The 23,748-nt window shown below is 41.3% G+C and overlaps 2 protein-coding genes across 3 annotated transcripts in view; one reads left to right on the top strand and one right to left on the bottom strand.

Moving 5' to 3' along the window:
• The window catches only part of DOCK1 (dedicator of cytokinesis 1), a 280,476-nt gene that overhangs the window by 86,435 nt on the left and 170,293 nt on the right, over window positions 1-23,748 (top strand). The window lies entirely within an intron of this gene.
• The window catches only part of INSYN2 (inhibitory synaptic factor 2A), a 41,908-nt gene continuing 20,918 nt past the window's right edge, over window positions 2,759-23,748 (bottom strand). The window contains exons 3-4 of the mRNA XM_027655184.1: window positions 14,008-14,079; window positions 2,759-4,552 (exon numbers count right to left, since the gene is read on the bottom strand). Coding sequence (XP_027510985.1) covers window positions 4,369-4,552; window positions 14,008-14,079 — 256 coding nt within the window. The 3' untranslated portion in view covers window positions 2,759-4,368. The remainder of the gene's footprint in view (window positions 4,553-14,007; window positions 14,080-23,748) is intronic.

Here is a 23,748-nt window from a genome sequence, read left to right as displayed (position 1 = left end):
TTGCATGATGGAACAAATCAAATTCCATTTTGGTACAGAAAAAAATGTAGCTTGTAGAGGTAAGAGCAAAGAGGGCTCACAGAGGCTGTGGACTCCCCATCCCTGGAAGTGTCCAGGGCCAGGTTGGAGCAACCTGGTCTAGTGGAAGGTGTCCCTGCCCGTGGCAGAGGGTGGGACTGGATGATCCCCACCCAAACCATTCCATGGTTCTGTGATTCAATTACCCAAACCAAGCTGGGATTTTAACTCCCAAAAGTCTGTCCTGAAGAACAGGCTCTGAACACGTAGTGGTCTGTGGGGAACAAAGTCAGTGTGAAAACCTGCTGAGATCAGGGAAAAAAATCCTATTTTGGATATTCTCGGGATATATGACTAGGAAGCGTGGACAGGAGAGGCCTTGATGGCTTTGCTGATGGGTGGAGTGTTTCCCATGTCACTTCTTTACCTACTCTGCGCTTGAGGACAAGGATGTGGTGAAACCAGGACAGAAATGGTGCAGAAGTCATCAGCAAATACAGGGATTTGTGGTGAGATGCAGAAGCCATCTGAGGTCCCTGTGCAGGAGATGTAGAGGTGGCCCTTGGTGATAGTGAAGCAGGTGACACGGGTCACAGGGAAGAGAGGCTGGAGGCAGGACTAAAGTAGAGAGTGTGGCTCTGATGGGGGGAGTGACTTCGGGACAAATAATCAGTCAATCCAGTGGTGGATTGTCCATCTCTTGGCACCTTCCAGGCTGGAGGCCTTTCTGAAAGGCAGTAAAATACAAGAACAAATCTGTATAAAATATGAATTACTGAGAGTCACAGGAGAGAGTTCTGAGGCTACAGTTATTTAGGAGTTGAAGCTGTTTGTAAATTATCTTTCTGTGCCTTAAAATCTGTCTAGTTCAGGGTTAATGGATTCCAAAATGCAGATGAGAACTTCATTTCTTCACTGGAATTCTTCAGTGTGAAAATACTTTGTTTTATTGAATCACATGTTTTTTCTTCTCTTTCAAAATCATTTGATATTACATCCTGCAAACTAAATTTCACAGCAGGTGAAGGGGGAATTTGGATGATGGCTTTGCTTTTTTTTTGTGTTGTCAAACCCTCACCGATGCAGTGATGGGTAGAGACCATTCCCTACCAACATTTATGGGAAGAAGCTGCATCCTCCTAATCAAATGACCAGCAAATTTGTAGCTCTCCCTTTATTTTAATGAACCACAGATGTATTTTGTGGTTGCTGAAAGATGAAAATTTTTCATGCCGTTCCTTTCATTTTCCCGGATTGTGTTGGTGGATTTTCAGTGGCAATCCAGTTAAATTCCATACATATGATGTGTGCTGCTACCCAGATCCTAAAGAACCGGGATAATCTAACAGCAGATTGGAAAGTCCGTGAAAAATGACCCTATTTGATTTGGAAAAGTAATTAACCTTTAAAACATCAAGTGAGATTAAAGGCAGGGATGGTAGTTTTGCATCTCAGGCAAGAAAAAACAAACACTCTGTACCCACAGTAGGATTTTCCAGTTTTAATCATGATTTTTTTCAGTTTATCCTGACTTTTTTTTAAAACTATTTTTTACAGTGATTTTTAATCTTTAAGAAACCAAGGGCTACTCACGGGGATGGTGTTTCCTCAGAGTTCTAAACCAAAGGATGGAACTGTTGCTTCGTGGAAATTACGGACTCAAATCGCAAGGGATATAAAATCACTGCAGTGTTTATTGGCTAAAAAGTATTTTGAAGCAGGAAATGGGAGAAGTGCAGATAGAAAATCAGTGTATGAAGTGCAGGGGACTGTCAGTGAATGCAGCAAAGCCACACTGGAAGTAAAAACGCATTTTCCTTGTCATAACCTCAGAGATCTTCTATAGGAGAGCGAAAACAACCTGGTCAGTCACATTTAACTAAAAGCTCTAAAGAATTAGGGTTGGGTTTGTTTTTTTTTTTTCCTCTTGGTGTCTATCTAACCTGAGCCTGAGTGATTCTAAAGGCAATACAATATGATACATTTTACACACTTGCAAAAACATTTTATTACAAATTACATGGGAAGGTAGGAGAGGACACGAGATGCCGGGTGGGAAGCCAGACTCGATGGATGTTTGCTTTTCCCAGTTTTTAAAAAAATGTAAAAAATTAAAAATTTGCAACTTCTTTAAGAAAATAGCCTGGACATGGACAGCACACGCCATGAGAACGTTCCCTTTCAGCTCTTTGTTTCACCAGTCTGTCATTCCCTCTCTTGTTTTCCGGGATTCCAGAAGCTCCGGATGAGTCGATAACCACACGGAAACAGGTTTGGTGTCACGCACAAACAGGTTCATGGGCAAAGCTACTGAGGTGGTGACACTACAAGGATTTTGGAACTGATTGCCATGGAGAGATGGTTTAATTTCTTTAAAAAACCCAACACTAGGCATGTGAGCATGGAAGAGTTCATGAATTATTAACATTATTTTAAAATAATAGCGGATACTGCTGTGTTTTCCTTGTTCTGTCTGTATTTGAGATTTCTTTCACCTTAGAGAAAACAAAATAGTATTTTTTAGTTTGGAAATATTCTGAACCATGTCAGGTGGGCTGTCATGTAAACAGTTCTATATTTTTAATTAAAACCGATATAAAATACATGAAACACATTTTTTTTTTTCCATGTGAAACAATGGCACTTCCTTCCTGGTACACAGGATCACCTCTTCCTAATCCTTCAACTTCCACCAAAGGATTCCAGGATACTTGTTTCTGTGCAAGAACTCGTAGCCCTCTTGAAGTTGTACTGCAAAGGTGCCTTTATTCCATTAAAACAGACTGAAATTAATTTTGGGCTGGCCATGGACATCATCTGCATTCCCAATTTAACTTCCTTTTCTTGCTCTTTTTTGGGGAAAAACAACCCAGTTATTTTCCTCCATTTTCCTTGTAGTAATGGATTGGCTGCTGAGCTAAGAGGAAAAATAGTGTCAAGGAAAACCCTTCCAGCACTTTTAGTGTGTGCAAACTGAAGATCACATTTCTTCCACCTAAAGGCTGAGGAATTAGTACCTTAAAGCTGCTACAGGTGATGCAATTTCAGACCCCAGTTTGTCACATGACACTCAAGTTATCTGAAATCCTTAAAAAATCCCCCAGAACAAAAGACAGCAAGATTCCCACTCGCTGGCCCCTTCTAACATGAGGAATTTTTCCACCCGTGGTCATTTTAGATGCAAGTTTAATGACAGTAGCAAACACTTAAAGGAAAATGCTGCAGTTTATAAGTCAGAGCGAAATTTAAAGTGCCATTTAAAAAAGGAAAACCAAAATAATATTAGGGAAAAAAAACTGCTTCACATCTCTCCCCTAAGTGTGTATCAATTAGCAAGTACAATTAATAGATTGAGATATAAATTATAATAAGTTGGGAAACCCATCTGAGAAGCTTAGTAAATAAATAGCATTTAAAATTCCAGCTCCTTTCCAAGCAGGTTTCGTCACGTGCTGCAGACTAGAAATTTCTTGGTGCCTTCTGTAATAGTGGAGAGGTTTTCCAAAGACTGTTACAAAAAATACTAAATTATGGCAAATGCCAACAATCCAGATTATGATTGTTCTGTTTGTGGGGTTGGGTTTGGTTTCCTGTGCCAGAATGTGTCGTTTAGACCTTTTGGGTACCAAAAGTGACATCGAGATTGTCCTGTAGCCTTGACCCTGTGAGCTTGGTGTGGTTAAAGGCCTGTCCTGATTTTGGGAAGTTTCTGGAGATGAGCAACAAACTGGTTGTTCTGGTGATGAGGACACAGCTAAATCAGAGATGGTGTGGAAACGTGAGAGCTTGGTTGGAGTCTGCGTCGCATGAAGGCAGGAACACACAGTCAGGGCTCGGGGGCGTCGTGGCCTCGGGCCACGGGAAAAAATTGTGCTTTGTCCAGGATTTCTGTGCTGAAAACTGCACTCCCCAATCAACATGGATCTGTAAAACTGACACCACTGCAAACATAAGGCTTGCTTGTTTTTTGTTTTTCCCACCTACCCCCCAGAAGGCTTTAAAACAAGGTGATGTTTCGGAGCGGACGGGAGGAGCCTACGGTTTAACAGGTTAGAACGTGATGCTTTCAGATCTGAGGGAGGGGGAGATAGTTTTGCTTTCCATCTCTGTCCAAATTTCCATTCAGGTTTTACATCCCACATTGGCAAACTGCAAATAAAAGTGGGCAAGGTGTTCCCTGACCCCTTGCTCCGGTGAGTCCAAAAGGTACAAAGGCCTTTTTGGTACATACAGTGAGAACTGGACGCTGCCGTTGGCCAGGAACCCTCCTCGATCCACCAAGATCCTGTCAGAGATGATGGATAAAACTCCAAATATTTTTCAAAGAAGGCCTTGAACTCCACACTTGGGTTAAAGGAACCAGAGTTTCCATCTTCCATGCTTTTTTGATTCAGTTTTGGATTTTTGCTTGGGAGTAGAGGAGTAGCTCTCCTGAGAATAAGGCAAAGGTGCAACCTGAGTTTCCTCAATGGGATGAAGTTTTCTCAAAACTGGCTGTAGTTTGTCTTCTTGCTGTTTAAAATCCAATTCCACGCTAGAAATGGGAAAGAAAAAAGCATTCAGTTATTAATTGTGATGATAAAAATATTTCAATTAACCCAGCATCCAAGTGTTTAATTCAGAAATTGGAGTAAAAAAATAAATGTTTAAGTTAAAGGGAAGGGTCAAAAAAAGGACATTGTGCAAAAGAAAAGTGAGAATGAGATTGTTCAGCTTTTCCTGCGGGTTAGGAGGGCCTTGAGGATTATGGGAAGAATAATTCCTCCTGGGGAGGAATGATCTTTGAGGGCTTCCAGGCTTGATTTTCCCTGCTGTCTGGGTGCCCTGGGAGCAGCCAGCCAGGCGTTGCATCCTTGTGCTTTTGGAAAAGCTGATGGGTTGGCCATAAGCAATTGGACAGTTTCTTTACCTGACCTGTTTCTTGCCAGTTTTACCCTGAAATAGATTAATTTCAGTAAATTAAACCAAATATCACCAAGCTACTGTCATATGTATAGAGTCGTATACATGTGTGGGAGAATAAATAAAGAAATTAAAAAGCAATTCTCTTGCAGAGCAGCCTTGCATTTAAAAAATAGGCTGAAGCTCTAAAATCCCCCTCCTGAATTCTAAACACTGTGTTGGCTACAAAATCCTGCCAGCAATTAAGAACCATAATCAAGATGAAATTACAATCCCCATTCCACCAGGATGCTACAGAGGGCTTTGAGTTAACCTTATAAATCAAAAGAAACATGTTATAAAATTCAGGAAAAATTCTGTCTGATGGTGGAAATGGAATTGGGGCCCCTCAGAAATACCCTGGAACTTGATGGTTTTGGTTGGTTTGTGCAGCAACCTCTGGCCACATTCTGCACTGAGGCTTTTCCCATCTTGTGCATCACATTACAGAATATTTTGGGTTGAAGAGACCTTCAAAAGTCCTCTAGTCCAACCCCATTTTAGGGGGACCCTGGATATGAGAGGATGGATTGAAAAGGGTGAAATTAAGGGAATTTAGACACTAGGGTTCATTTATTTCCTCCCTGCCTTTTGCTGGATATTTTAAACATAGCAGTTCATGGCTGTTGGGCACTTGAGAGGTTCCCTCAGCACAGCTCCACCCCCACAGCTGAGGGGTCTTGGGCTTTGCACTGGCTGCCTTCATCATTAATGTGAAATTGTTGTTCCTGGACTTAAATCCGCTTTGAATTAGTAATAAATGTGTTTTCTGAGCTATTTCTGCCCTTCCTTGCTGGGCACAAACCACTGGAGAGGTGAGATCTGCTTCCCCAGGCCTTGTGCTCCCAGTGGAGCTCATCCCAAAAGAGTTTTTAAAAGATTTGTTACTACTACCCCTGTCTGGCCTAAAGAGTAAGGATCTAGTACAGAACACTTAAAGCCATTTTAGAGGAAATTAATGGGAAATGTTGGTGCACAGCCTTTGTAAACTGAGCACAGAATATCCTCTAATACCATCTGCTGACTTAGGCAGGGCTTATTTTCCTCTTAGGGTGGAGGAGAAGGAATCAAACATGCTGGGAGAAGGATAAGGACAATTTTGTGCTTGGTTTTATTAAGACCTTATGAGTCTGTCTGGAAGGACTTCCAGGGAAGCCAAAGAAAGGGATGCTGGAAGGGTGTGAGGGCTTTTTGCATCTAGCTGTGCCTAGTTTAGTGTTTGGTTGGTTTTGCATCAGCCTGTACCTAGTTTGGTGCCTGGTTTAACTGTTCAATCCATCCCTAGCAAAAGTGTCAGCATTTTAGTGATGTAGAGTTATTTGGATAAACTTTGTAACAGAAGGGAAGAGAGATACATTAGGTAAGAGTTCAAATATAGAAAGTATTTTGCCCAGCATTGTGTTTTTAGTGACTAAAAAACCATTTGAAATCAAAGAAGATAATTTAAAAATTCCCAGCTCTGTGCTGGAAGTGGAGAATCTTGACTTTGCAGGAGGCAGCTGTTGGGCATTGTGTTCCTGCAGAAGCACATTCTGACCCTACTGATTAATATCCCTCCTTGCTGATGACAGAACAGTGTTGTCTTCACTGATAACACATTCCTGTGTGCACTTTAGCTGGCAAAAAGCAGATTTTAGAGAAGTGCAGCATTAATTCAGTGGGGAGATGGGGAGATCAGTCCATCGGGAATGTCCCAGCACAAAAATGCTGTTGGTGACACAGCAAGGAAATCTCAGAAGGAAGGAGATACTCTTCTAAGAACTCTCTAAATCTCATTTAAAGGGCAGTATTTGGCTGGTTTGTTTCTCAGGATAAATTTTTTGGGGAAAAAAAAAAGTCCTTTTCAGCTCTGGCACTGCCAGAGTTCATTTTGACTTCTTTCAAGAGTTATTCTTGCAGGGGAGCTCTTAAGAGCTGCTGGAAATTGCTGCAAGAGAGAAGTTGTTATAAAAACCCTTTGCTGAGCAGAGTAACTTTTTACATAACCAATTTCTATTAAAGACAGACCTCAAGAGAAAAAAAGCATCTTAGTTCCAGACCATCTGACAAACCCCATGTTATTGCCATTTTCAGCTCAGGCTTTCAGCCTTTAACATCCAAATGAAATATTTTACTTCTGAAGGGTATAAAGAGGCTGCATGAAAAACATCCACGTTATTTCAGCATTTGGAAGTGTAAATTTTGCAGAATAATTGATTGGTGTCTCTCAAGATCAGTTTATCCAGCTTTAGAGGTGTTTTAATGGACCAGTTCCCTTCAGGCAAATAATCTGTGTGCTTGCAAACTTAGGTTTCAGTTTATACCTGTTTATGCTGCAGTAACAAGACAATTCTTTACTTTTCTTCTCATTATTTAATTTTTCTTAAAATTTCTTTAAAAATTAAAGAACTACTTATTCTTTAATTTTTTAAGGTATCCTTCTAAATTAGCTGTAGCTCACTTTATTTTTACTCTTGATATCAAACATTAATCACCATCAGTCTTCATTCCCAGAATTCCAAACTGGTTTGGTGAATTCCAGACTGGTTTGGTTTGGAAGGGACCTTCAGGATCATCTCATTTCATGGACAGGGACACCTTCCACTATCCCACGTTGCTCTGAGCCTTGTCCAACCTGGCCTTGAGTACTTGCATGGGTTAAATTCAGGAAGAATTCCATATTTGTAGGAATTATTGATAGTTTTGTTAAAGAGCTGAAGATCTTTCCAGGTCTTTTGCTCCTAAATTTGATTTTGTCACCTGTCACAGCTCTGACATCCTGTTTTGCTCAGTGCTATTTCTGTCCCTCAGTATCTATAGGTGTCCTCCCTCCAAATGACCTTTTCCTGAAATATCCTCTGTGCCATGTGCCTCTTTTCTCTTTCAAACTTGGGTTTTGTCCCATAAGCCTCCCTGTAATAACTCCATTAACTTAATTATCCAGGACTCTGTGTTCTCCTGCTGTTACACACGGAGGTGAGAATTATTTGCTTCAGAAGCATTTTTTCCTAGATAATATAATAATATTTTTCAAGAGCCTGACAATTGTGAAGAAGCCTGACAGAAACAAGAGATAAATCCATTATATAATGCCAGCAGCACAAACCTTGGCCTCACACACCTGAGCAGGACATCCTAAAGCTTCTCTTAATTACACTATTGTTAAATTTGGAACACTGGGTCAGGGTTTTTCCACGTTCAGTGCCTGTCTCAAATTCTTCCTCCAGTGCAGAGGTTTTGTGATGGGCTGCTTTTGTGAACGACTATAAACAGGAAAATTCTATCTGTGATAAATACTTTGGTTTTCTGGGTTTTCTCCCCAGAATAACTCTGTACTTACAAAGTTTACAGCCAGAACTTTACATTTTAGGGCAGTTGCCTGTATATTGGTATTTCCATTGATGTCCTTCCCATGAAAAGTTGGCCAAGTAAAACCAAATAACAGCTCTTTGAGAATTTAATTTTGATGTGCTCATTAAACACCAGCAAGAACTTTGTAATTAAGATCTGTGTAATCCCTTCACAGTGAGAATGGTTTGGGTTGGGAGGGATCTTAAAAGATCATCCAGTTCACCCCCTGCCTTGGGCAGGGACACCTTCCACTAGTCCAGGTTGCTCCAAATCCCATCCAACCTGCCCTTGGACACTTCCAGGAATGGGGCAGCCACAGCTTCTCTGGGCAACCTGTGCCAGGGCCTCACCACCCTCCCAGCCAAGAATTCCTTCCCACTATCCCATCTAATCTCCTGCCCTCTGGCAGTGGGCAGCCGTTCCCCCTCGTCCTGTCCCTCCATCCTTTGTCCAAAGTCCCTCTCCAGCTCTTCTGGAGCCCCTGTCAGGGACCTGAGGAATTGATGTGGATTTTCTGTTTTTGGCCTTGTTTTTTTAAATATTTTGAGAACTTAGTTAATTTATTTTTTGCATGCAGGCAGCAGCGAACCTTTGCTAATTTAGTTGCTTTATGAGGGATTGAAAGCAGAGTTTGAGGAGTGATAACCATTGGGATTAAGCATATGGACTGTGGGAGGGGATCAAGCAATAGGCTCAGAGGTAGGAATGGGTTTTCTTATTTTCTAGCACAGTCACACATTATTGTCATGAATCCTTTTAAGACTGTGAGATGCTGATGATCTGTTGGGTACTGCAGGATTGCTGAATCAGAGGGATTCAGATTCAGGATTAGGTTGCCGAGGGTTTGATCAGGGAATCATAGAATCCCAGAATGGTTTGTGTTGGAAGGGACCTTACAGCCTATCAAGTTCCACCCCCTGCCACGGGCAGGGACACCTTCCACCAGCCCAGGTTGCTCCAAGCCCCGTCCAAGCTGGCCTTGGACACTTCCAGGGATGGGGCAGCCACAGCTTCTCTGGGCAACCTGTGCCAGGGCCTCCCCACCCTCACAGGGAAGAATTTCTCTAAACCTGCTCTGTCAGTTTGAAGCCATTCCCTCTTGTCCTTGTCACTCCAGAAGTCTTTCTCCTTCTTTCCTGAGGGCTCCTTCAGGTCCTGGAAGGCCACAGTCAGATCACCCCAAAGCTTCTCCTCTCCAGGCTGAACAATCCCAGCTCTCTCAGCCTTTCCTCCCAGCAGAGCTGCTCCAGCCCTCTCATCATTGTGGTGCCTCCTCTGGACTCTCTCCAGCAGCTCCATGTCCTTCCTCCACTTGTCTGTTGTCACCTCCAAGGCTGGAGCCTGCAAAGACTCCAGGCAGCCCTTCCCTCTGCTCTCATTTCAGGTGATACCCCTTCAGTTCACCTTTTTGTCCTGCAGTTTCCAATGTTAAGCCCAAATCCTCCAAGCACCTACAGAGCAGCTGAACTCTTTGAATTTAGGTCGAGTAGGTGAAGCAGGAATTAAAGAATTTCATCCTGTTTCTTCCTGGGTCATGTTAATTGGATGACATGGCATTAGTTCATGCTACATCTTGGAAAAACAGGATCCAGATAAGCACTAATCACTTGGAAATTACCTTAATGCACTTTCCAGCACATTAAATTTCCTATTGCAACCCAAAAATCCCCAAAGCCTGAGATCCAAAGCCCTGCTGGCATTAACAAGCCACTGAGATCCATTTTTCCCATTAAGTATCTTACAGTCTAGAGATAAGATGAGAACATATAAATTAATTAATGTGGGTAGGAAATAAAAAGGTGATGAAAATGACTATTCTAATCATTTAATTACCTGATTTTATTAGACTGTTGCAATCTTAGGGATTGATGCCTTATGTTCACTTTGTATGGCCATATTTATTAATTTTAATAATTAATAAATTAAATATCTAACTTTTGCATGTGGGCTCTTTGCTAACTTTTAACTTTTAGCTTTATCCCTCTATTATAACTCATTTCTTTTGCAGCTCTTATACTGAATTACGTTTAATAGATTCTAATAATACATTTTCTGTTGAATAATGTGAGTCCACCTTAGATTAATATCAAATAAAAATACAGCAGCATAAATCAAAATTTCAAAGGAGTAAAAAAGCAGCCAGAGTAATAGTTGGTACCACTTTGGGTGATTCCTCCCCTGCAAAGAACAATAGTGCAGAGTTGAATTCTTGTTCTCCATAGGCAGAAATTGGTTGGGATTTGATCTCCTAAAAGTTTCCTTCCAGAAGCCAAAGTAGCCTTGTAAAAGCTACTGAGTATTCCTGACCTTTCCCACTAAAGGGAAATCCAGCAGGAATCCTCCAGGATGCTCCTTCACAGAAGTAATTCCTGCTAAAGGCCTAAGAATATTGCACAAAATATTACAGAGGAGCCCCGTTTTCTCCTCCAGATTTCTGCTCAAGGATTAAAATTCACCAAGGCTGGGAAATTAAACAGGAGCAGAAAGGGCAGTTCCAGGAAAAGATAATTACAGGATAAACCAGGCTGTGGAGATTTGAGCCCATGTGGGTTTTGGGTGTTTCAGATTGATACAGGGACTGCATAATAATGCAATTTCTTCTTAATAGCAAGATTTTGCTTCATTTCAGTATTTAAGTTGACTTTATCTTGGCAATATATACCCTGATAAAACTTACTTTAAAAATATCAGTGGTGAATCAACATTAGTTTGTAAAGTACAGACGTGGACATTTGTCTTGTGTTTGTAGAGGATGATTTTGAAACTGTTCTGTGACCTTGGGTTATGAGATATTGATACTGATGGAGAAAATGATAAAGTACTTGGTTGTTTTTACCATTTCGTCACATTTTTGGGTCCTATTTTAAATACAGTCTGGAAATGACTATAAAGACACAATGCTGAATAATTTTAGTGACAGTTTTAAGTCTGTGGCTCATCTGATGCAGTGGAAGAAAATGTCAGTGACTCCTATGTCTGGAGCTCCAAGTTCCGGAACATATTGCAGAAATAAGCAGAATTTTGAGGAAAACAGAGTATCTAAATGTGGATGTTTTTCTTTTCTTCCTGATTTCTAAAACAGTTTCAGGCTTTGGTACCTTTTCTTTTTAATACTGTTTAATATTTGATTATCAGTTTCCCACTTATTTAAGAAAAGTGAGAAAGTTTTCCTTTTTTTTCTTTAATACTAAGAAATATGTATTCTTTTCAATATAAAGAGAAAACAATGTAAAAGTAGATTTGTAATCTTAGCAAAAATTTAAATTTAACATGCAAAATAACTATTGCCAAAAGGAATTTTTACTAACAGTATTGATGTTTTTGATGCTAAAAACCCTATAAAGTACAACAGGGTTTTTTTTGTTGCCTTCTACACTGTCTCTGGCTTCTGTGCTACATTATATTAATATTCTGAAAATTCATCTCGAGGGGGAAGAATTGAATTCCATGGATTTCCACCTTCTCACCTGTGCTGTACCTGGCACTGCAGGATGCAACTGGGTAACCTAATCCTTCCTCTAAGATGCTGTTTCACTGCAGTTTAAAAATATAGATTTGAAACAGCTCTGAATTTTTTTTTTTTTAATGTTAGAGCGTTTAAAATTGAACCATATTTAAACAACCTACACAGTCAATTACAGCAAACTGAAGGTTTTCTCTTTAAATTATTGATTTGTGCAATCAAGGCTTTGGTTATATTTTTATTTAAGTCTTTCCTATGTATTATTTGGACAAAAGAGCTCAAGACTAAGGACCTCCTAGGTGTGACAGGGATGTTTCCTCAGGATTTTACTGCCCCTGGAACAGTTTAGGTGAGCTTTAATTTTTGGTCCTGAGAGGTGTTTTGCCCTGAAGAGAAATCAGGTAACTCTGTGCAGTGTTTGACATATGAACTCTTGGCAAAGGTGCATCTGGGTTTAATTAACATCCTCACTAATGAACTGCTGCACTCTGAGGTGTCAGGGAGTAGCTGATTTGTGGAGGAGCAGAAGTTCCTACAAGACAATCTGTCTCAGTGCTGGTTTTATCAGTGAATTCCTGTTTTATCCCTTCTGGCTGCTTATCTTGTCTCAGTAATTCACTTTTCTCGTGATTCCCTGGTTTGCAGTGTCTCTGCTTTTAGGGTTTTTTGCCTGCAGCACTTGTTCTCCTAAACTGGCAAAAAGCTGAGCTGTTTTGTGCTAAAACCTGCCCTGCAAACATGGCTTTAGGCAAATGTCCACTCCAAAGGCAGTTGGGGTGGGAATGGAGAGCTGGACCCGCCTGTTCCACCATCTCCCATGAGGGAAACGCTTCAAATCTGCTTTTCTGGAGCCGTTTCATTTGCAGGGAGCAAAGGAACCTTCTGGTTTTATTCTTTAACTTGAAATCCACTGCGTAGAAGTCAAGATTTGAAAAAAAAAAAATTCTAATTGGATTTTGTTTCGCTAATGAAACAAGAATAATTCCCTGATGGATTTGTGCTGGGTTGTACCTCCAGGCTGCCCTGAGCCAGAAATTGCTCAGGAAAAGGGAGGCATGGGAGGCTTTGCTTATTTATATGCTTCTAAACATGGCTTTAAAGGAGGAATAAAGAAATTAATTGGTTCCTGTCCCTGCACAGAACCCTGTTGTGGTTGGGAAGATGGAGCTGAAGGTTTCCATCCTTTTTTCTCCTCATTTCTGTGCAGTGAGGAGACAAGTCCTAAATAAATACCTTCAACTCTTCTGTGTGAATCAGACTGAGTAGAGAACTAAGGAGTGGGGGGGAAAATCCTACACTTTTCAGTCCTGGGCAACATTTGTGCCTTCCTTTCAGTTTGTACCTCCACTGGAATTGTCACGTTTGTACGTTTTCATTTGTGCTGTGGTGCCTGATTTTGTGACACACTCTGAGACAAGTTTGTTTTCCTCCTTCCTGCAACGCAGGAAAACATTCAGTTGGTTTTTTAAGCCTCTAATGGAGAAGGACAATTAAGTTGTCAGTATGAGACACATCATCAGACTCATGATGGCCTCATGGCATGTTATTCCTTCATTGTAATACAAGGACGTGCCAAGAAAAGGCCTGGATAGGAGTGTCAGTGTATAACAATCAGGGAATCCCAGAGTGGTTTGGGTTGGAAGGGACCTTAATGACCATCCAGTTCCACCCCCTGCCATGGGCAGGGACACCTTCCACTGCACCAGGTTACTCCAAATCCAAGCTGGCCTTGGACACTTGCAGGGATGGGGCAGCCATAGCTTCTCTGGGCAACCTGTGCCAGGGCCTCCCCCCCCTCACAGCCAAGAATTCCTTCCCAATATCCCAACTAACCCTGATTTTACTGCTAAAACTCTCTGGATTTAACCTGTATCTGGTTCTCTTTGTTGTACATTCCCTTTCTCTGAACGATTTCCCAAGTCCAGTTGTTACTGCTATAAAAATAAATTTGGTGTACAGAAGTGTACAAAAGTAAATTTGAAGTTGACTTGTTGGTCAGAAAATCCTAAATATCCCAAAATCTTGAAGCTTGCACCTTGTAGCCCCTCACATCCCAGAGCTCCAGCAGCACTGACCACAAGCATCTTATTTCTGATCTGAAAATTCAGACTTACACTTGAATTTTATTAATTAGGCAAAGTTAAATTTATGTTGTGTTGATTTGAAAAATCAAGGCCAACCACTGAGCCTTCATTAGTGACTAAATCATGGCTTTCACTCAGGAAAAAATGGGAATATTAATATTTTGAACCTACCTGTAGATAATACATGCACTGTTCCTGCACGTGTCGCAGTTCGCCGTGTCCTGACCAGTCCGATACGAAAGCCTGGAAAGACAAAACATGAAATCGTTAAAACCTAATTTCTTTTAACATAATTTTTTTTTTTTTTCATAATAATCGGAACTTCAAGATTATTTTTTAAATTTTAATATTGAACATGAAAATCAAGCCATTTAGGAAACCAGGACCACAATGGGCATATTCAGCTTCCCTGAAGAAATTAATTTTTTTGGAGGAGAATTAATATTTTCTCCACTTTCATACTAAGCAAACTTAGCATGGAGCAATAAATTAAAACACATAATGCATTATATTAGGAGGAATGTATAGGATATAATACTGCAAAATAGGATATATTTAGAAATTTTGTACCTCTCAGTGAAGTCTGCTCTAGGGATGTTTGTGTCCTAAAAGGAAGAAAATGCCTTTTCCATAACATTTCCTGTGCTCATCCAGCCTGCAGCTGTGCTTTGTTGTGCTTTGGTTTGAAGTGTCTTACAGCAGTGACTCTTCATTTACCTGTGATTGTCTCTGATTTGGTCAGTTTTAATTAAAAAGGGCTTTTTAAGGTATGCAGCTGCTTTTTTTCTACACATTAAAATAAATAAATTAAATTAAAAAGAGCATAGTTATCTGTCAATGTGAATGTCCTGGCAAGTGAGTTTAAAATGAAAATTCTTAAGTCAGTGTTTATGCATAAGTACTTAGATATTTCTTTGTAAAAACACAAATTTAGACTCTTTTAAAGTTATTTTCAGTTTGTTAAATACAAACAAGCATCTGCAAAGTTTCTCCATGGTTGTTTTTAAATGAAGTGGGGAAATAACTCATGTGGGGAACTTTGAAGATGTGGAAGGTAGATCCAGTCAGGATTACTTCAGGGAATGCTACTGAAGGTTCTACCCTGAAGCCCAGGACCTTCCTCACCCAAATTATTCTATTGACCTCAGATAATTCAGTGTTGCTTTGTTAACAGGGGCATCTCTGCCCCTTCCCTGCCCATGCAGAGGCAGAGAACTTGCTCCTCTGCTTCCTTGCCACTGTACAGTAATGAACAATGCAGCAGTAGGAAAAAAATGGCCTTTTTTTTTACGTGACAAAATACCCAGCCTATATAACATCAAGTGTTAATGGGAAATTACACCCAAACTGTTTGATGTGCCTGGCCCTAAGATGAGAAATCAGCATTTCTAAAATGCTGCAGGCTGGTTGTTTAGCTTAGAAAATGATCAGCTGGTGCTGACAATGTCAATTTTCTTAAATATTTTAAAGGTTTGAAGATGTGAATATGAGTAGTTGGAAGTTGTGTTGTAGCCAAGCGCTCTGGGGCTCTGGGTACAACTCTTGGCACTCTGGTGGATGGACAAAAGTTCACAACAGGGTAAATCTACTTCTTTTAAGACTTTCCTTCTAAAAGCCAAAGGCAATGTAAAGTTCTTGCTGTTCTAGATGATTATTTGGCCTCAAAACTTGCTTTTTATTTGGAGGAACATGCTCAGATTACCTAAATTTTAACATGGCACCAAAAGGCAAATCACAGAATCATGGGATGGTTTGAGTTGGAATGGACCACAAAGATCATGTAGTTCCATCCCCTGCCATGGGCAGGGACACCTTCCACTAGCCCAGGTTGCTCCAAGCCCCATCCCACCTGCCCTTGGACACTTCCAGGGCTGGGGCAGCCACAGCTTCTCTGGGCAACCTGTGCCAGGGCCTCACCACCCTCACAGGGAAGAATTCCTTCCCCATATCCCATCTGACCCTGTCCTCTTTCAGCTGAGCAAAAGAACTACAAAGCAAAATGTCTGTATTCTGTGCCATTTGTGATGGGGGAAAAAACCCCAGCACTAGTTTATATTTACTTGTACTTATTATGCTCTCTCAGAGCAGAAGCAAGACCTGTTTTTCATTTCCCCTTTTAAAAATCTTTCAGAAGTCGACATTCAAATGTCACTGCTATTAAACTTAGACTTGTAAAATGTTTTTTTTTTTCCCAAGCTATTGATCAGATACTAAAAGCTCTTACTAAAGATACAACATTTAAAGTCTACAGATGAGTTGGTGAAGGCCTTTATTTACTGAGGATATAAAGAATAGTCAATAGTTGCCCTCAGAGGAACGTGCATGACTCTGTGAGGGCCTCTTTATAGGTAAAGCCATAAACATATTGTGGTAGGTGCCACATTCTTTTGTCTTTTTGTTTAAAATTGGTTTCCAGTTGGGACATTTTCATTCATCTCTGTAAGCCTGCAAACAACCATTCAAATTAGTAATTATCTAGCTTGTAGATTAACAACCTCCTCCTGTGCAAGCCTCTCCTCCTTCCACACAGGTTTCTGCTGATCCTGTTCAGCCTCTGCTCTGCTGCTTGCAAAATCATTTAATAGTAAGAGGTTTTCAATAAAATCTTCCAAGTTATAGAATCACAGACTATTTGAGTTTGAAAGGGACCTTACAGCCCATCCCGTCCCACCCCCTGCCATGGGCAGGGACACCTTCCACTCGACCAGGTTGCTCCAAGCCCAGTCCAACCTGGCCTTGGACACTTCCAGGGATCCAGGGGCAGCCGCAGCTTCTCTGGGCAACCTGTGCCAGGGCATCCCCACTCTCCCCTCTGGCGCTGGGAAGCCACTCCCCCTTATTCTGTCACTCCAGGCCTTTGTAAAGTCTCTTTCCATCTTTCTTGTAGCCCCAGTCTTGGAAGGCCATGATTAGGTCACCCCAAAGCTTCTCTTCTCCAGGCTGATCAATCCCAACTCTCTCAGCCTTTCCTCCCAGCAGAGCTGCTCCAGCCCTCTGATCATTCTGGTGCCTCCTCTGGACTCACTCTGGGTCTATGTTCTCAGTTGTATTTTAGGTGCTCTGAGGGATTTGCTTCACAAGAGCAAGATTTCTGGCAGTGCTTGGTAAAGGGAGCTGGTCAGATCAGATGCTTGCAGTGAACCTTGATAACTGTTTATTTTTCTTTTCTCCCCTCATCAGGGTGTTTGAGACCCTGGGTGGTGACTGAGGACTGAGGTAGGACTGAGAACAGAGGAGAAGGTTTTGCCATAAGCTGTAGTCCTGCTTCCATAACTTGCAGTGGCTTTGAAATCAAATTAAAAATAAGGTAGGAAATCAAATTAGGTTAGTGAACTGTCTTCCTAAAAAATGATTTTTCAATAATTTAGTTAAATTACTTTGCCCAGAGAAGCTGTGACTGCCCCATCCCTGGAAGTGTCCAAGACCAGGCTGGACAGGGCTTGGAGCAACCGGGATAGTGGAGGGTCTCCCTGTCCTTGGCAGGGAGTGGAAGAAGATGGATTTTAAGGCCTCTTGCAGCTTAAACCAATCTGTGATTCTATTATATGATGATCTTTAAATGCACAATAATTCCAGATTTTCATACACTTAAAAACATATTTGCTAGTATAAGGCAGCCTTGTTAAGCTGATGAAAATGGTCCTTTGATATAAGGATTTAAAAATGAGATGATTTTTGCATTATGAGTTTGAAATCCTGATTTCTCAACTGACACATTCAACTCTGCTTGTTTTAGCATCATTGTCATTCTCAAGCTCCACTGGTTATGGTGATACATTCGTTTTCTAAGTTGGTTGTTATTTTTCATTAAATTTTCTTAAAGGAATATTTTCTTCGTTGAATAATTTTAGCTTTTCAGAGGTGATTTTTTACATATTTAGTAATGTTGTCTTCTTTGAACCACCCTGTTAGAATTCTCTGTAAGCCCCAAGAACACCCCATGGTGTCCCAGTGTTTGGTTTCCATCAGGCAGTTTCAGAGCTCTGTGTTCTGGGAGTGTGTTAGTACAGTATAAATTCAATTATTTCTATATAAATTAATTCTGTTGTTGATACCCCAGGGCTTTGGACTTTTACTTTCTTGTTTTCACATAATTATCTACATAAACATTTGCATGGAATTCATCTCCTTCATGCCAGCAAGGATTTCACTGTTGGCAGAGCTACTTCCATGTAAAATTTAGGCTGATTTGCAGTGCAGAATTCCTGAAAAATAGAGTTTCTATCAGCGTTAACTGCTAGAAACAGTTTGTGAGCACAGTCTGGATACCAGGATAAGGAGAGCAGAGTTCTGGGCGATGATGCAGTATTTTGAATAACCTTTTTTTTTATTCCTCTTAAAAAATATTTGGAAGGCATTCCAGTGGAGGAGAGTCAGGTTAGAGACCGAAAACTTGGTTGTTCTTTAGTAGACCAGTCGTTATTTTTGGTAAGAAGAAATCCCTTAAAATGGGAAGTCTTTCACAAAATGAAGATTCCTACAGAAAATCTGTCATCTTTTTAGAGAAATGTAAGTTGGTTTTGGTCTGGTTTAGATCCAAAGTGGAATTCTTCCCTTGGAACTGAGGGAGATGCCTGGGAGCCTGGAGTTCCCTCCGAACTGAGACTCCCTTGGGCATTGTGCTTCACCTAAAGATAATCTCAGCACTAAACCTTGCAGTTTGTTGTATTAATCTTAATATCTTGATTTTGGGAATCCCTCACTGGTTTATGTATAAGGATATGACATTTTTTATCTCCGTGCTCAGTCTCTCCCTTTTTCCATCCATTCTTCAGGATGGTTCAGCTTAGTTGCCATGAGGTTGGGCTTGACCTGTCTGGTGTGAGAGTTGGATGTACCTGTAATCCCAAAACCACAGAGTGGTTTGGGTTGGAGGGGACCTTCAAGATCAGCTTGTTCCACCCCCCCTGCCCATTGCAGGGACACCTTCCACCAGACCAGGTTTCTCCAAGCCCTGTCCAACCTGGGTGGTGGTGCTGGTACCACAGCGTGAGGGCACCACGTGCCAGCTTTGCCTTCTGACATGAGCTCCTTCTCAACATCTACTTCTGACTTCAGGGATGGGACCCAAATCTCGACCTTTCCCCTATGACCCAGCAGCCTGGTCTGCTGGAAGGGGACTGGGAACACCCCAGTTCTTCCTCAGTGATCATAAAACAAAAAATCAGAAACATAGAAGGGATCATCAAAGAAACATCAGAAAGATGTTCTAGTTTGTATTTGGGGAAATATGCATCTTGGGGGTGCTGAACGAGATGTTTTGGTTTAATTAGGTTGCTTTCCAAGTTAGTTGGCTACAACCTGTGCTACCTTATGGGTTTTCTTTCCCAGAAAACAATGAAGAAAATAGACTTGAGTAACTGTGAGGTCTTCTTGTTTGGTTTTTTGTTTTTAGTCCTATCACCATAGCAAAGTAAACGTGTTACTGTTCATTCCTGGTTTGATGGGATGGATGTTGATCTGCAAGAAGGGAACCACAACGTGTAATGAACTTCTCTAGGATTCATATTATTCCTGTGGTTTCCTACTACTTCAGATCTAAAGTGTGTTGGTGTGCACTAAGAAGTCAGTACTGCAGTAGCTTCATCCTTCCATACCTTACATCCTGGATTTTCTGTTTTCATATGGATGTGCAGAGGTGGGCAGGTCATAGAATCATAAAATCCGAGAATGGCTTGGGTTGGAAGCTCATCTCATTCCACACCTTGCCATGGGCAGGGACACCTTCCACTATCCCAGGTTGCTCCCAGCCCTGTCCAACCTGGATTTGAAAGTCTTTCCCCTTGGGAAGGAGATCTCATCTCCACACCAAGTTTTCCACATATTTTTCCTATCTACATTTAATATTATTTTCAGGAGGCTTTCATTTTATTGCAGGTTTTGGTTTTTTTTAGCATTCTGGGCACAACCTGAGCTTAACCTCAATTAACACTCCCAAGTATTAAAATATTATAATGAAGAGCAACCATTTTGCTGACATGGACTGGCAGTAACTAAGAATAGGCTGCAATTTTCAGAGCAGCCTAAGGGGATTACACCCTCTAAATCCCTGGGAAACCCAGAATTTGTGCACTTGCTTGAGGCTTTTTTATTTAAATACCAACTGTAACATCAAAATCTTTGCATCTGAACATTATTGTGCTTGTATAAATTAGAGACAATGTCGAGCTGAGAGAGGGGAGCTTGGATCTGTGTGTGCTGATTTGTTTTTAAATGGACGCCTATTAAAAACAAAGCAAAAAAGCAATTTAGAAGGCTAGGTCTCTTACATCTGGATGTCCTCCCTTTTCTGCTGGGATGTAGGGAATATTTGAGATTAATTGAGTTCCTTAATGGCACAATTTTCCAGAAGTGGCTGTGCCTCAGAGTGTGTTGATGCTCTGATGGATATAGATCTGGATGATACTTATGCTCCTCACACTTTTGATGTATCATCACCACCAAGGAGGATAAACAGACTTCGAGAATTTTTCTTTCTTGATGTTTTTATTACAATATAGTGAAACAAATGATCTGAAGCAGGCAGGGGGCCTTTGAAGTGCTTTGGAAGTGACAGTTCTGGCCGTGCTGAACAGCTGAGGAAGTGCAGGCCATGGTCCTGCTTAAGGTTTTGTGTAAATGGGAATTATATTTCCTTGTCCTGCTGGGACTGTTTATAGCACAGCTAGTTAAACACACTAATCACAGACTAGTTTGGGTTGGAAGGGATCTTAAAGATCATCTCCTTCCACCTCCCTGCCATGGGACAGCTTCCACTAGACCAGGTTTCCCCAGTTCTTGTCCAACCTGGCCTAATGTTCCCTGTCTGTACAGAATAATGTTTTAAAAATCAATGGTTTGGTGGAGAACTTCTTAAAACCTTTGTTTCCTAAAGTATTGCAGAGCTAATATTGCTAAAAACTGTGTTTCAGGAGAAAATTAGCAATACTGTTATTAACATCATTTGCCTTTTGACAGAATAAGATCACTGTGCCATGAGTGGTTTAGTTGTCTTTATGACTTGAATAAGTCATGTTTTAGCCACATAAAGTGCAGGAAAATCTCTTGTATGTCCTCTGTAGGTTAAAATAAATCCTGCTTAGCCACAGAGGTTTAGTCTGACCTAGGAAAGATTTACCATTTTAGCTCAATGGAAACCTCCTAGAAATGCATTTGTATCAGCAAAATCCTGTTTCTGTAGGATGAAAACCTCTGGTTCCCTTAAAACCTTCTGTTCTGCCACCAAACCAGCAGGTCTGTGCAGTTGTAAACACCTTGGGTCAGCCTTTGGCTCATGTAAAAGTGTTCTGAAAAGTCACTTGCCCAGGAGAAAAAAATTGTTTTAGCCTTTCTGCTGCTGTGTTTTCATTAAGAAGATAATTATTAATTAGCAGTTTTCATTTATAGATGAGAGTGATTCAGCCCCAAAAACTCAGGAATGATGCTGTGCTTTGAGCAATCACCTCGAGGCTTTTCTGCTGGATGGAAACATGGAATTGTTCAGTGTTTTTCAGGGATCTGGGGAGCTTTGGGGTTTTTTATGGTTTTCCTCCTTGATTTCACCTAAAAATGTTTCCATTTTCCCTGCTTTTGTTTTCTATTCTCCCTGTTTTCCTTTGGTTTTGTTTTCCCCTGGGAGTTGAGAAGCCCTCAGAGAACCACAGAGGTCGAAGTGATCCCATCTTATGTGCTCCTGGTTGGTTTTCTTTAAGGAGTCACTGAGGATTAAGTAAATCTTACTGAACAGAGTTTTCCTCTCTCCAACAGACCATCTCCATGGGCAGGGACACCTTCCACTATCCCAGGTTGCTCCAAGCCCATCCAGCCTGCTCTTGGACACTTCCCCCCTTGAACACTCTTTCCTCTCTCCCTTCTTATTCCAGGGCTGATATTATTGATTTGGTTTCTGAAAATGCTCTGCAATGCACAGCAGCTCAATGGTGACATTTTTCAGGCTGTTTCCAAGACAGTAGTTTGTTGTCTTTTCCTGAATCCTGACAGTTGGAAGCAGATGACTAATTTTCTTTTTGAGGTATTTGCACTGTGGGTGTATGGCACGACTCCCACGACAGCAATTCAAGTGCTTTCACCCTGTAAATACATTTTGTATTATACTCAGGTTAGTCAGGGAGTGTTTTTTAAAAAAAAATAAATACATATTTTAATAGGGCCGTTGAATGATTTAAAAAACCCACTGAGAATGGAGAGAATTAAAATGTATTTCAAGTGAAATCACGAAATCTTACAGGAATTAGGTGGATACAAGGTTTTGTATCTCTCCTGAATATTTGTGCCTCTGTTGTCTCATCAGAAAAATCAGGAGGATAATTAAAATGTCAACTCTTTGTATTAATAATAATTCAGGGAATTTGTTTGCTCTGGCTGAATAACAACTGTATTGATGGTGTGTAATTGTTAGGCCAAGCACTTCCAGGGGTTATCTGGGAGCACATTCCGGTAGTTAGGCTAAGATGAGGTCTGTTCCTTCATCCCAAATCTCTCTGCTGTGCTTTCCTCCCAACCTCGGGGCTGTTTCTTGGGTGCCCTGAGACTCCTGACCCTGCAGCTCATCCTCAGATCTGCTGCACCATCCATCCTTTACTGCAGCTTCAGTGTGGTGATGTTCCTTTTCCCACTTCCCAGTGCTCTTCCACCCCTAAATCACTGAATTTTTAAGATTAATTTTTTGAGACTAGCTTGTTCAGGGGTGAAAATCCATCCCTGCTGCTCCCACCCTGAGTTCCTCAACTACTCAGGGTGAGTAACTCTTAAAACACAACTCCTTGGATTTTGCTTGGCTTGGACATTTCAGTTAAGTCCTGCTCACAGGCACTGTTTCTCTAAAGGAGGAAGGATGAGAGAAATACAAATCTGGGGTATTTTTTCATTAATTCAATGTGATGAAGATTTCAGTGCAAGCTCAAACACCCCATGTGCATTATATCTCTAAGCCTACACCAGCTTAAAATAATAACTACAGCAGGCTGGCTTGTTTAAAATTAAGAATAGGGAGCACATTTGCTGGCCACTGATCCTGCAGCTTGTGTGGAGCTTGTGCCTGGTGTCCAGGGAATGACTGGACGTGGCCCTCAGTGCCCTGGGCTGGGTAACAAGGTGGGGATCGGGCACAGGGTGGACTCGATGGGCTGGGAGGGCTTTTCCAACCTCAAGGATTCTGTACTTGCAAGGATGGGAAACTTCAAGGAGAAAAACATCATCAGGAAGGACCTTGGAAGTGCTGAACTCTTTCTGTTACATCTTGAGATGGTCTTGGTACTTTGTTTTCTCAGCTCCTTAAATAATGATATTTGAGGTTTTACTGCAGTACAGGAGAATCCACAGGGCAGAACTTTGGCAGTTGCTTGAGCTTTGTACACAGCTACAGATCCCATCCCTGGGAATTTTTTCTGAGCTTGCATGAATGACAATGAAGCAAAGAAATGCCCTCTAATTTACCAAAGAAATGAGCTAAGTCATGCCAGGTTCCAACTACTCCAGAGTGTAAACTGCCTTGTTAATGCCGGAATACCTCTGCTGGTCTCTAAATCCAGCCTCTCCTGAGGAATTACTAGACCTCACACACCTTCTGTGGTTTCAGACTGAAAGAAGGTGGATGTAGATGGGATATTGGGAAAAAATTGTTCCCTGTGAGAGTGGTGGGGCCCTGGCACAGGTTGCCCAGAGAAACTGTGGCTACCCCATCCCTGGAAGTGTCCAAGGCCAGGTTGGAGCAAGCTGGGCTGGTGGAAGGTGTCCCTGCCCATGACAGGGGGTGAAATGAGTCCTTTCCCACCCAAACCATTCTGTGATACTGGAAACAAGACAAAAAATGGTACTATTCCCTCATGCAGCGAGTGGTGGTGAAAAACATCCCCTGTCATCATCCTATCAGTAAAGAGAGCTCAGCACAGCTGGACATGTTTGGAGATGTTT

Source organism: Corapipo altera, unplaced genomic scaffold (assembly GCF_003945725.1).
Source record: "Corapipo altera isolate COAL_440 unplaced genomic scaffold, ASM394572v1 180, whole genome shotgun sequence".
NCBI classification, from domain to species: Eukaryota; Metazoa; Chordata; class Aves; order Passeriformes; family Pipridae; genus Corapipo; species Corapipo altera.
Note: the sequence above shows the minus strand (reverse complement) of the source record. Positions and strands in the feature narration are given on the sequence as shown.